Genomic DNA, 14,334 nt, shown 5'->3' with positions numbered 1-14,334 from the left:
TCAGTCTCCTGAATTGTTGGACCAGGAGTTCTAGCATTATTTCCTCGTTGTTTACTATTGGTAGCCATTATTTTTTTCAACTAATAAAATTCTCAAAGTATCAAAATAGATGATAGAGAACCCAATAAAATTTCTACGTGAAGAAATACTAATTGAGTGTAATTCTTGACAGAGGAACTAGCAAAATTCCTCAATTATCAAATATACCCCAATATATCTAATACCAAAGATAGATGTTAGTAACCAAAGAATCCACCAAGATAGAATTGAATAAGAACCAGATTTCTCAAAGGCACAATATAGAGAACAAAAAATACCCCACAAATCAGAAGACAAAATATACCAGCAATGTGTATCAGAAGACAAAATAGACCAGCAAACTCAATAGACAAAAGATGGTCACAAATCAGAGAGCCAAAACGAAATTATAAGCAGTGGGTATCGAGTACCAAACCGATATAACGAAGCCTATAACTTCAAAAATTGTGACTTATTGGTCAAAACGCATCAGAACTTCACCAAAAATGACTAGGCGATGCTGGAGAAGAAAGTGTGACCTCAAACAGACCACCCACGCGTATTCACATGTTGCCGACACAATCCCTGTCAGAAACGTTAGCTGGCGTGTGAGCTTCAAACGTGGCCCCTCTGGCTGAATCTGGAATAATGCAAATCGGAGGGAGCGGCCTTCCACGGGAAAATTATAAATTTTATTTCCCAAGTCCCAAGAGCTTCTTCCAAAACCAGTCAAATACGGTGAGTGGTCACCACCAGTGAGTTTTCTTCTGGCACTACGCCGGCTCTGATACCATGTAAACTGTAAAGTACAAAGACAATAGAGCAATCTCTCATATCTTGTATTCAAGATGTAACAAGTATAGATACAAGTACATAGAACCCTAACTATGGAAAGAACCAAAAAGGAAATCCAATAAAGCTGATGTGAATCCCTATAATTATGCTAGCTATGTATACTGCATAAGATTATGTCTACATTCAGATTATGTCTACATTCATTATCTAACACTCCCCCTCAAGGTGGAGCATAGATATTGATCATGCCCAGCTTGTTACAAAGGTAATCAACTTGAATTCCATTCAACGCCTTTGTGAATAAATCAGTTGGTTGTTTTCATGACTTCACGTATCCAGTGGAGATCAAGTTCTCTTGAATCTTCTCATGAATAAAATGGTAGTCAACCTCAATATGCTTAGTTATTTCATGATACACCAGATTTGACGCAATATGGAGGGCAGCTTGATTGTCACACCAGAGTTTTGCTGGTATTGGATGCTCCAACCCAATTTCAGTCAAAAGATGATGTATCCATATAATCTCACATGTAGACTGTGACATAGCTCTATACTCGGATTCTGCACTGGATCGAGATACAATGCTTTGCTTCTTACTACTCCATGATACCAAGTTTCCTCCAACAAAAACACAATAACCTGTAGGAAATTGATGGAGCAGTATAGGGAGAGAATGAAGGACTTGCAAATGTTGTTCATCGACTTAGAAAAGGCATACGATAAAGTTTCGTGGGAGGTTTTGTGGAGATGTTTGGAGGCTAGAGGTGTACCTGTTGCATACGTTAGGTTGACTAAGGACATGTATGATGGAGTAAAGACCTAGGTGAGGATGGTGGGTGGGGACTCAGACCATTTTCCAGTTATGATGATGGACGTACTCCGTCCTTTTTTGTTTGCTCTGGTGATGGACGTACTGACGTGCCACATCTAAGGAGAGGTGCTGGTATATGCTATTTGTAGATGATATTGTACTGATTTACAAGATGTGAGACGGTGTGAACGCGCAATTAGAGGTATGGAGGCAGACCCTGGAATCTAAAGGTTTCAAGTTAAGTAGGACTAAGACAAAATACTTGGAGTGTAAGTTCAGTGGTGAGACTCTAGGAGGGGAAGGGGGGTGAGGCTGGACTCACAGGTCATCCCTAGGAAAGGGAGTTTTAAGTATATTGGGTCTATTATTAGGGAGAAGGGGAGATTGATAGAGATGTCACTCATTGTATTAGAGCGAGATGGATGAAATGGAGACTCACTTCTGGTATTTTGTATGACAAGAAGGTGCCACCAAAACATAAGGGTATATTCTATAGAGTGGTGGTCAGACCAACACTGTTGTATGGGGCTGAGTGTTGGCCAATCAAGATCGCTTATGTCCAGAAGATAAAGGTAGTAGAGATGAGAATGTTGAGATAGATGTGAGGGCACACCAGGTTAGATAGGATCAGAAATAAGGTTATTCGTGATAAGGTAGGTGTGGCCCCTATTGAGGATAAGACGCGAGAAGTGCGGCTCAGATGGTTTGGTCATGTGAGAAGGAGGAGCACAAACGCACAGGTGAGGAGGTGTGAGAGGTTGACATTGGAGGCCTATGTAGAGGTAGAGGTATGCCAAAGAAAAGGTGGGGTGAGGTGATTAGGCAAGTCATGGCGCAGCTTCAGCTGACCGAAGACATGATCCTTGATAGGAAGATATGGAGGTCGAGGATTAGGGTAGTAGAGTAGGTAGTCTAGAGTGTTCATAATAGTAGTATTGGCACACAGATTCACTTTCTGTTGGTAGTAGGTTTTTATGACTAACCGTTGTTTTCTTTCATTGTTGATCACCTTACTGTCTTGTTATTTTTATTCTGCTTTTATATGGCTTTTTGATATTGTCCCTTCTTGTCTATATTTTTATTAATATGGTGCTTATACCTTCCTGAGCCAAGGGTCTACTGGAAACAGCCTTTTTATCCTCACAAGGTAGGGGTAAGGTCTGCGTATACACTACCCTCCCCAAACCCCACAGTGTGGGATATTATTGGGTATGTTGTTGTTGTTGTTGCTTCTATTTACTTCTACTCCCAAAAAGTATTTCAACTGGCCCAAGTCCTTTGTATGAAACCTAGTATGTAGAAAAGACTTGAGGGAAGAAACCCGGGCATAGTTACTTCATGTGATAACAATATCATCAACATATACAACAAGGAGAATAGTGCTACCTACTGATTTTCGATAAAAGACCGAGTGATCGCGCTTACTTATTTTCAGCCCAAACTCCGGAACTACCTCATTGAACTTGCCAAACCAAGCTCGTGGACTCTACTTCAAGCCATACAAGGCTTCTTCAAATGACAAAATTTCATGTACTCCCCCTAAGCAACAAAACCGGGTGGTTGCTCCATATACACTTCCTCCTGAAGATCACCATGAAGGAAAGCATTCTTGATATCCAACTGATGTAAAGGCCAATTCTCGTATGAAGCTAGAGAAATAAATTAAGCGTACATAAGTGAGTTTGTCAATCGGGGAGAAGGTGTCAGAATAATCTACCCCATAAGTTTGAGCATACCCTTTAGCCACAAGTCTAGCCTTAAGTCTTGCCACAGAACCATATGGATTAACTTTAACTGTAAAGACCCACTTGCATCCCACGGGTTTCTTTCCCTTTGGTAAATCTACCAAATCCCATGTGTGGTTATCCTCTAAAGCATGTATTTCCTCAAGCATTGCATCAGACCATCCGAGATGATTCAAAGCCTTCTTCACTGTTTTGGGTACGGAGATGGAGTCTAGAGAAGCAATCATAGATATAGACGTAGAGGATAAGTGGTCATAGGAAACAAAGTTAGCAACAGAATATGTCGATTTGCAAGTACATGTACCTTTACAAAGAGCAATAGGAAGGAAGGTCAAGGTTATCCGGAGGATCGGGCAAAGGAGGATTAGATGATAAAGGAACTGGTGTGGGACATGTATCATTTGTCTCTCCCCTCCGTGAATACACTTGAACAATTGGGGGTCTTGTTAACACAGTTGGAGCAGGTACTGAAGGCACATTAGTCGATTGGTGCTCAACAAAAGAACTAGGAGCTGGAAGAGTATCTTCTGATTGTTCTCTCAAAGTACGGGTAACTTGATATACTAGTCACTCATCTTCCTCCCCCTGACTTGTAGAAATGGGAGATGCATAGAAAAATGGTGTAGCCTCTAAAAATACCACATCAGTTGATACGAAATATTTGCCAAGCTCAGTAGAATAACAATGATACCCCTTCTGAAGGTGAGAATAGCCAAGAAAACACACTTCAATGCCTTGGGATCCAACTTGTTAAGAGATGTTTGAACATTTCGAACATAACATGTGCTTCAAAACACCTTAGATTCCACCGAAAATAATGACTTGTTCGAAAAAATAACACTATAAGGCACATTACCACCAAGCACAGCAGATGGCATCCGATTAATAAGAAAATAAGCCGTAAAAACCGCATCAACCCAGAATTGTTTAGGCACCTTCATCTAGAACAAAAGTGCTCGAGCTGTCTCAAGTAGATGCCTATTCTTTCTCTCAGCAACTCCATTGTTAGAGGGTGTATCAACACATGAAGACTTATGTAACATACCATGCTGTCTCATGTAGGACTGAAATAACTCTGACATGTATTCTTTAGCATTATCACTCCTTAGAGTACATACCAAAGCATTGAATTAAGTTTTGACTTCAGTACAAAAGGCAGAAAAGTGAGTAAACACTTCATAGAGGCTCTTCATAAAGTAAATCAAAGTCATTCGAGAAAAATCATCTACAAAAGTGACAAAATACTTATGCCCAGTTTTAGAAACAGCTGGACATAGTCCCCAAACATCAGAATGGACTAAATCAAAAGCTGACTCAGCTCGCTTATTAACCCTTAGACTTAATGAGATGCGATGGTGTTCTGCAAATTGACATGACTCACAATCCAATGACTAAATATTCTAAAACTGAGGACAAAGCTTCTTCAAAAAAGGTAGAGAGGGATGTCCCAATCGACAATGTGATTCAAAAGGAGACACAACATTGGAGAATGCAATAGGCCGTTGCTCCCATTTATCAAGAATGTAGAGATCACCAGATAAATATCTTTTACCAATAACATGTTTTGTTGTAAGATCTAAAAACAAACAATAATCCGGAAAGAACACAACACAACAATTAAGGTCTTTGGTGATTTTACTAACAGAAATCAAATTGAAGGCCAAGTTTGGTAGACATAATAGAGATGATAAGGTAATAGAGGAAGTTGGTTCAACAGTCCCAGATCCAACACTGCTACAAGTTGACTCATCAGCTATAGTAACCGAAGAGGGTACAATGTAAGTCATTTTAAGCTTTTGCACTTTGCTCGCCAGTTCTCGGACATGACTAGCCCTGTGTGATGTATTATAACTTAAGTAAATTATCGATTTTGGTTTTCAAGGTAATCAGAATGAATTTGGAAGAAACAGTTCTCAGTTTGAAGCTTAAAAATTTGAAAGGTTTGACCAACTTTTGACTTGTTAGTATATGATCTCGGATTGGAATTTTTATGATTTCGTTAGCTCCGTTAGGTGATTTGGGACATAGGAGCATGATCGTAATGTATTTTGGAGGTCCGTGGAAGGTTTAGGCTTGAATTGGCAAAATTGGATTTTTGGCGTTTTTCGGTTAATTGGTGAGATTTTGATATAGGGGTCAGAATAGAATTTTGGAAGTTGTAGTAGGTCCGTTGTGTCATTTGTGATGTCTGTGCAAAAGTTTAGGTCATTCGGACGAGGTTTAATAGACTTTTTGATCGAAAGCGAAATTTGGAAATTTTAGAATTCTTAGGCTTGAATTCTATGTGATTTTGGTGTTTTGATGTTGTCTTGAGCGTTCCGAAGGTTGGAACAAGTTTGAATGATGTTATGGGATATGTTGGCATGTTTGGTTGAGGTCCTGAGGGCCTCGGGTGAGTTTCGGGTGGTTGAACGGATCATTTCATGTTGGAAAAAGTTGCAAAAAACTATTGTTGGTGTTGCAGGTTTTTGACCTTCGCGTTCGAGATGGATGTCCCGCATTCACGAAGGGTTAGGATATGAGGCAGTGGAGTTGGCTTGCACGTTCGCGAAGGTTGTCCCACATTCAAAAAAGGCTGAGGTCAGTGGTCATCACGTTCGCGAGGGTTTTGCCGCGTTCGCGTAGAGGAAGTGGAATAGCTGAGACCCCAAGGCAATTGTTTTACGCGTTCGCATAGTAGAGGTCGTGTTCGCGAAGAGGTGAGTCATTTGTGCATCGCATTCGCGGAAGGATTCTCGCGTTCGCGTAGAATGAACTTTGGTCAGTGAAGTTGTGTGCTTCGCGAACGCGAGGGAGCTGCCGCGTTCACAATGAAGAAAAATTTGGGCAGACAGATTATATTTGGAAATCGAGGGTTTAAGTCCAATATCATAAAAACCATTAGAGAGCTTGGGAGAAGGTGAAATTTGAGGAGATTTTCAGTGGAGCTTTGGAGTAAGTATTCTTTACTCATATTTGGTTTAATTCCATGATTTAGTCTTGAATTTCATCATTTAATTTGAGAAATTAGAGTGGAAAATGGGGGAAAATAGAATAAAAGTTTGAGAATTCTTTTAGGGATTTGAATGGGAATTTAATGTCGGATTTTGATGTATTTGATATGTACGAACTCGTGAGAGTGTAAGGATTCTATTGATGTAATTTTTATCAGATTTCGAGACATGGGCCCGGGGGCCGGGTTTGGTCAATTTCGGGATTTTTGGTATAAATTGGATATTTTCGACTGGGCTTTGTTCCCCTAGCATATTTTGTTGGTATGAATCTGCTTTTGGCTAGATTTGGAGCATTCGGAGGCCGAGTCGAGAGGCAAAGGCATCGCGGGCTAGAGTTATGACAGGATTGAGGTAAGTAATGATTGTAAATGTTTGTCCTGAGGGTATGAAACCCCGGATTTCATATCGTTGTGCTGCTTTGAGGTGACACCATGCTAGATGACGAGAGTGGGGTCATGCACCATTGGGGATTGTGACTTAGTCTGTCTCGTATGCCTGTTAAGTCGCGTATTTGATTGTAAATTGTTTGATATCATTGTGTTTGGAAATTTTTACCATATTTTGGGTTGAATGCCATATTTGGGCTTCGTGCCAATTGTTTTGGACCCTTAGGGGAATTTTACTACTATTCCTCACTGTTTTTACTTCATATTTGTACTCAGCCATTCTATATTCTACATGTTTTCATAACTCAGCCATATTTACTCCGTTTTGATATTTTAAATGATATTTTGGGTTGAGCATCATGTTTTACTATTGCCCGAGTGGCATGAGAAATTTCTGACTGAGTGAGGCCGAGGGCCTGTGTTGTGAGGATATTATGGGATCGGGCTGCGCGCCGCAGTAGTGTGGTATTGATTTATGATTATGAGGCCGAGGGCCTAATTGTAACGCCACGAGGTCGCTTGATATGAGATCGAGAGCCTGTTTGATATGCCACGAGATGGCTTATTATTGCGCTTGGGCCGTATGGGGCCACTCCCAGAGTCTATACACCCCCAGTGAGCACGGGTACCCAGTGTGAGATGTGATGTAGCCCAAGGGGATGATGTTGTTCCATGTTGTTGCCCGAGAGGCAGTTCTTGATTTATATTATGACCGAGGGGCTGATTACGAGTGATTGTGAGGTAGCTCGAGGGGCTGGTTCTGTTGATATTATGCACGAGGGGCAGTTTATGATACATATTTTTACCCAAGGGGCTATTTACATTTCTATCGTTTTTACTTACTGTTTCATCACTCGTTTGAAACCATTGAAAGTTGTTTGAAAGGGTTTTACTAAAACTGAGCTTGATTTACGAAGGAAACAATTTCTGTACTGTCTTGGAAAGGTACTGCATTTGCTGTAGTGTTACGTTGTATTTTACGTGTTTTCTCAGCTTTCATTTACCTTTATTACTTACTGAGGTGGAGTACCCACATTACTCCTTGCACCTTGTGTGTAGATTCAGGAATTTCTGAACCCGATAGTAGGTGTTGATTGCTAAGTGGCAGAGTCATCGGAGTTAGGAAGGTAGATGCCCGACATTCGCGGCACTACTTTTCTCCCTCTTGTTTTCATTAGACTGTATTTAGTACATTTTCAGACTTTTCGTTGTATTCAGACCTTAGTAGATGCTCGTGACTTGTGACACCCCGATGTCGGGCTTGCATATTATTTCTGCACTATTCATTTAGACTTACATTATGAAATATTTGTTTAATTAAAGGCTTAAAAATGATTCTTATTGATTAATGGTTAATTTGGGAGTTGTGTCAGCTGACCTAGTTTCACGATAGGTGCCATCACGACCGGGTCGGTTTAAGGGTCGTGACAAGTTGGTATCAGAGCCTAGGTTACATAGGTCTCACATGCCATGAGCAGGTTTAGTAGAGTCTCGCAGATCGGTACGGAGACGTCTGTACTTATCCTCAGGAGGCTGCAGAACCTTTAGGAAAAAACTTCACATTCTTGAACTCTTATCGTGCATCCTTGATTCAGCTTGAAATGTAACTCCTTAAATTCCTTCCACGGGTTCATATGCGCGCATGAGCACTCAGTATGAGATATGCATCGATGGCTTGTGATTCCCTGATCGAGGAGCAAGATGTGATTTTTATGTGTTGATGTTGGTCCAATCTGGATGACTTGAGGCCGAGTTTTGCCTATAGCTTGAGCACTGAGGATTTGATTGTGTGAGCACGTGCTTCTGGATTTGTATGTCTGATGGTGTCCCGATTAGTTGGAGTGATGACTGGATAGTTATGTGATGAGTATGAGGTGACTATGAGATGTGTTCATATAATTTGATTGGGACAAGAAGGGTCTACTTGGGGGTAGTAAGAACTATTTGGTGCTTGATTTCAATCTTGATTTGATGTATAGCCCAAGTTATGGGAGTGTGAAGAATCTTTTCATGTTTTATAGTTGGGGAATGAAGTAAATTTCATGTTGCGATATGAATTCAGACTCAGGAAGATTAAGTGACTGCGAAATGTTATGACGTGGAAGGGTGTAAAGAGATGTTAGTTTGAGGCGAAGTAGGTGGGTTATCTCCTGCGGAGTGTTCAGAATTGGCGTGATCTTTTATGTTATTTATTGGAAGATCTCTGTTACCAGTGAAGTATATGTGTTGCAATTTGAATTTGGGTTGCCTAAGAGAGCGGGCTTGACTGTCATGAGGGTGAATACGAGATTTGCAGAAGATTTAAAGTACTAGATGGTCTGTGTTTCACGAGCTTATGAAGGATAGATTTTGATCTCACTATGGTATTATAGCAGTAATAGAGTATATTCATTATGAGTTATTGTGTGTTTTGATCTATGGCTTTGAGTCAAGTGGGGGAGTCTATTATTGATTAGTTGATTGCACGGTTTTGTGCTATGTTGGTTCCAGTTTGAGGTGTATTGGTAAATCAGTTATGGCTTATGGAGGATGAGACCGAGGATGGCTCGAGTAAAGGAATTTTCAATAAAGGTTATGTTATGCTTTATGGGTATATAAGAATTACAGAATGACTTGAGTTGTTATGAGTAAAGGGTGTACAGTGCATAGAACAGGAAGTTGCTTGGTTGTATTAAGGTGAGATTACGTTCTACGGTGTCGGGGTGTTAATGGAGCACGGGTCGTCCAGTCTATTTGATCGGACTAATTGCGGTTTGAGTAGAGAGGATGACTCTCGAGAATGGTTCTAGTTGGTTCAAGATTTTACATGTAATAATTGGAGATTTTCAGGTTGTATGCTTGGATAGAAACTGAGGTTTGCGTTGGAGGGTGTCAAGACTTTTGGAATTTCTATACCAATTATGGGATTCTATATATCAGTATTAGGAAGGTGAAGGTAACGACTTTGGATTCGCAGGAAGTCCCTTCAGGGTAGGTATTTTGAATGTGGTACTTTTAGGAATATTTAAGAGAGTATTCAGCGGCTTATGAGCCTTAGATGTTGTGGTTTTATGCTTGGGTCTCGTGTAATGAGTCTAGGTTGAGAAATTGTGGTGTTATAGCAAGAAGGAGTATCAAGTTGAAGGTAAATCAGAAGGAAACTCGGATAGACGGGATAGCTTGGTAGTAGGCTGGATTGGCATGATAAAGATATGATTAGTTCTTTGGATGCTTATGAGGTAATGAGTTTATACAAATGTTTCACGGCAATGCTCTTGGGATTTAGTGGCATGTGTAGCTTGGTTAAGTTAGAAGGATTCAGTCCTGACAGGTTTGGTTCTGTGAAAAGGGGAGTCGGAGAGTTCTTGATGATTTCTACCACGATTTGGATGTGTATATTTTCTACTGGCATGAGGAGCATGGGATGTATAATGATTTTCTCCTAGATGGGATCAAATATGAGAGTTCTTGGCTAATTAAGTACGTAGTTGCTCGTGGCTCTGAATGGATATGAAGTTCTCATGTTTACCCTAGGATCGTATGGTATATGCGGTATGTTGTGTAGGAGTGAGATTTGCATGTGTAAGGTCACGGTTCAAATTTAAAAGGAAGGTCATAATTCTTAGGCAGCTCGGGCAGCTTCAGATAATTAGGGGAATGATATTACTAATTGGTGTGGCTTGATGAGGGTATACGTTTCAGAAAAGGGCAATGTGATTGAGTTGATGATACTTCATTAGTATTGCGGCACTCTCTTGTTGGATCGACTGCTGGTATTCGAGTTTGCTTGGTGGCATAGAAGAATTATAGGAGTACCTTTCGTGGGATGATTGGGTGTTAGAGGTGTGTTGTGTATTCAGACGGTGGAGTTTGGATCAGATATGGTGATTCGCGTGCTGTATGGATTTGGAAACTGGGACTTCTCATAGACAGGTTAGGTCGTGGTTGTAGACCGCGTATATCGGTCTTGTGTGGTAACTATTGGGGGTTTGGAGACCCGAGTGGATCTTTGTTGCTTGGTATGTTAGATTTTGGATGTGATATTGGGTATAGACTGGTTGTCTCAGTATTGTGTTATTCTGGGTTGTTGCGCTAAGATGGAAACGTTGGCTATGCCGAGGATGCCACGGATTGAGTGGCGAGGTTCGATGGATTATGCATTCAGTAGGGAGGTTTCATTTTTGAAGACCCAGCGGATGGCTGGGAAGGGTTGTTTTCTTATTTGGCCTTCATGATGGATGTCAGTGCAGAGACTCCTACCATTGATTCAGTCTCGGTGATGAGGGATTCTTCCAGATATGTTTCCTGCTGTCGGGTATATCACTGGACAAGGTTGTTGATTTCGGTATTAATTTGGTCTCGGGCATCGGTGAAGTTAAAAGAGTTGAAGGAGCAGCTTCACATACTCCTTGATAAGGGGTTCATTAGTAGGCCAATATGGAGGTGTATTCTACATCGAGTCGGCTTGGTTGATGCCGAGTTGTATTGTTGAGGGATGTGTTGATTCGATTGTTATTAAGCTTATTAGAGATCTGGGAAGGCCTATGAGTTAACTTTTCGTGTTGCGAGGCATTGGGATTTGTTGGTTATAGGCACATGTGGTGCAGTTTTATTGGGGTCTCTCAGTGGAATTCGAGCGGGAGGAGTATTATGTATTGCTCGTCGGATGGCGTATCGGTTGTTTGTGTCCTTTCGGGTTTGTGTAATTTTATGTCAATTGCTTCAAAGTGGTTATGATTATTGGCTTTTGGTACTAGACATCTAATTGCGCGTGGTTGTCGATTTGAGCATAGTGACTTGAGGTGTTTCATGTTGGACCAGTGTTTGGATGAGGTCGCGCATTGGAGCGAAGCTATGTGGAGGTATGATCCTGCGGATAGATTCGTGCGTTCTTGTTCTACGATGTGTGACGGGTTCTCAGCATTGTGTGTGGTGGTACTGGTGAGCTTGCGGTATAGCTCTTTCATTTGAGTCATTTTATTTATTCAAGTATGTTCGGATTGTTGCTTATTGGTGCGCGGATTGCACGAGTTGTGGCTTTAGTTTGTATTAATGTGTCATGTCACCAGAGTAGTTGTGTTGGATTAGATAACATCATTGAGATCTATAATGAATACAAACGGATTCGATTTCGGCATATGGGAAGGATAATATTGAGGTTCGGCTCAGAAATTTGCTATGGTCCTTGCCAAGGGAGAAGTGGCTTCATGAATGGTTGATCTGAGGAATGGTTCTGACTTACTGCGTGTTTCATTTATCATTGACAGTATACGGAAGTGTTGGAATGAGACTTCATTTGATAAGAGGTATTATCGGTATTCGGTTGTTTTGGACAACTACTGTGATTAGAAGCTATCGTTACGAGTATTGGAGTATGTGGTATATCATGTAATGGCATTTGAGTCTGCGGGTATGGTTTGTTACAACTTGTTCGGGCTTATTCAGAGAATAGATCTGAGATTCTGATCTTATAGATGATTTCAGAAGTGGAAATGTTATTCTAAAGTTTATAGGCTAGGTTGGATTGTAAAATTTCAGTTGCATTGTGTTATCGGACCTATGAGATAGTGTGACATGGGATCACCCCTGGGTATGTGCATGGTAAGGTTTCACAGCGATTTGATGGTTTTCGGAACAACTCATGGCACGTTTGAGGACGAACATATATTTAAGTGGGGGAGGATGTAACGACCCGCCGGTTGTTTTGAGCTTTTGCACTTTGCTCGCCAGTTCTCAGGCATGACTAGCCCCATGTGATGTATTATGACTTATGTAAATCTTTGGTTTTGGTTTTCAGGGTAATCGGAATGAATTTGGAAGAAACAGTTCTTAGTTTGAAGCTTAAAATTTTGAAAGGTTTGACCAACTTTTGACTTGTTAGTATATGATTTTGGATTGGAATTTTTATGATTTGGTTAGTTCCGTTAGGTGATTTAGGACTTAGGAGCGTGACCGGAATGTATTTTGGAGGTTCGTGGAAGGTTAAAGCATGAATTGGCAAAATTGGGATTTTGGTGTTTTCCTGTTGATAAGTGAGATTTTGATATAGGAGTCAGAATGGAATTCCGGAAGTTGGAGTAGGTCCGTTGTGTTATTTGTGAAGTGTGTGAAAAATCTCAGGTCATTCGGATGAGGTTTAATAGACTTTTTGATCGAAAACGGAATTTGGAAGTTTTTGGAACTCTTAGGCTTGAATTCGATGTGATTTTGGTATTTTGATGTTGTCTTGAGCGTTCCGAAAGTTGGAACAAGTTTGAATGATGTTATGGGATATGTTGGCATGTTTTGTTGAGGTCCCAAGGGCCTCGGGTGAGTTTCGGGTGGTTGAACAAATCATTTCATGTTGGAAAAGGTTGCAGAAAAATTGTTGTTGGTGTTGCAAGTTTTTGACCTTCGCATTCGCGATGGATGTCCCGCATTCACGAAGGGTTAGTATGTGAGGCAGTGGAGTTGGCCTTCGCGTTCGCAAAGGTGGTCCCGCATTCGCGAAGGGCTAAGGTCAGAGGTCATCGCATTCGCGAGGGTTTTGTCGCATTCGCGTAGAGGAAGTGGAATAGATGGGACCCCAAGGCAATTATTCTACGCGTTCGCATAGTAGAGGTCGCGTTTGCGAAGAGGTGAGTCAGTTGTGCATCGTATTCGCGAGAGGGTTCTCGCATTTGCGTAGAAGGAAGTTTGGTTATTGAAGCTGTGTGCTTCGCGAACGCGAGGGAGCTGCCGCGTTCGCGATGAAGAAAATCTGGGCAGACAAATTATATTTGAAAATCGAGGGTTTAAGTCCAATATCATAAAAACCATTAGAGAGCTCGGGAGAAGGTGAAATTTGAGGATACTTTCAGTGGAGCTATTTGGGAAAGTATTCTTCACTCATATTTGATTTAATTCCATGATTTAGTCTTAATTTCATCATTTAATTTGAGAAATTAGAGTGGAAATTGGGGGAAAATGGAAGAAAAGTTTGAGAATGTTTTTGGGGATTTGAATGGGCATTTGATGTCGGATTTTGATGTATTTGATATGTACGAACTCGTGAGAGTGTAAGGATTCTATTGATGTGATTTTTTATCAGATTCCAAGATGTGGGCCCGGAGGACCGGGTTTGGTCAATTTCGAGATTTTTTGTATAAATTGGATATTTTCGAGTGGGCTTTGTTCCCCTAGCATATTTTGATGGTATGAATCTGCTTTTGTCTAGATTTGGAGTATTCGGAGGCCGAGTTGAGAGGCAAAGGCATCGCGGACTAGAGTTTGGACCGAATTTAGGTAAGTAATGATTGTAAATGTTTGTCCTGAGGGTATGAAACCCCGGATTTCACATCGTTGTGCTGCTTTGAGGTGACACACACGCTAGATGATGAGCGTGGGGTCATGCACCATTGGGGATTGTGACTTAGTCTGTCCAGTATGACTATTAAGTCGTGAATTTGATTGTAAACTGTTTGATATCATTGTGTTAGGAAATTTTTACCATGTTTTGGGCTGAATGGCATATTTGGGCTGAATGCCAATTGTTTTGGACCCTTAGGGGATTTTTACTACTATTCCTCACTGTTTTTACTTCATATTTGTACTCAGTCATGCAGTATTCTACATGTTTCATAACTCAA

General features: G+C 40.9%; 1 protein-coding gene across 1 annotated transcript; it reads right to left on the bottom strand.

Annotated features, from left to right (window-relative positions):
• Positions 1-1,132: 1,132 nt before the first annotated feature.
• LOC138888488 (uncharacterized) lies at positions 1,133-3,596 on the bottom strand. The gene is made up of 3 exons (XM_070170357.1): positions 3,342-3,596; positions 3,178-3,244; positions 1,133-1,452 (listed from the first exon to the last, which is right to left on the bottom strand). The coding sequence occupies exons 1-3, from the start codon at positions 3,594-3,596 to the stop codon at positions 1,133-1,135; spliced, it is 642 nt and encodes a 213-aa protein (XP_070026458.1).
• Positions 3,597-14,334: the final 10,738 nt, after the last annotated feature.

Source organism: Nicotiana sylvestris, chromosome 3 (genome assembly GCF_000393655.2).
Source record: "Nicotiana sylvestris chromosome 3, ASM39365v2, whole genome shotgun sequence".
Lineage (NCBI taxonomy): Eukaryota > Viridiplantae > Streptophyta > Magnoliopsida > Solanales > Solanaceae > Nicotiana > Nicotiana sylvestris.
Note: the sequence above shows the minus strand (reverse complement) of the source record. Positions and strands in the feature narration are given on the sequence as shown.

Bases quoted from the DNA above. Each gene is read 5' to 3' on its own strand.
- LOC138888488 (XM_070170357.1), bottom strand. From the start codon at position 3,596: ATGATTGCTTCTCTAGACTCCATCTCCGTACCCAAAACAGTGAAGAAG. The intron at 3,245-3,341 runs GTAGATTATTCT...CCTTTACATCAG, and splicing joins GGTATGCTCAAACTTATGGG to TTGGATATCAAGAATGCTTT. The intron at 1,453-3,177 runs GTTTTGTTGCTT...AATTTCCTACAG, and splicing joins GTATATGGAGCAACCACCCG to GTTATTGTGTTTTTGTTGGA.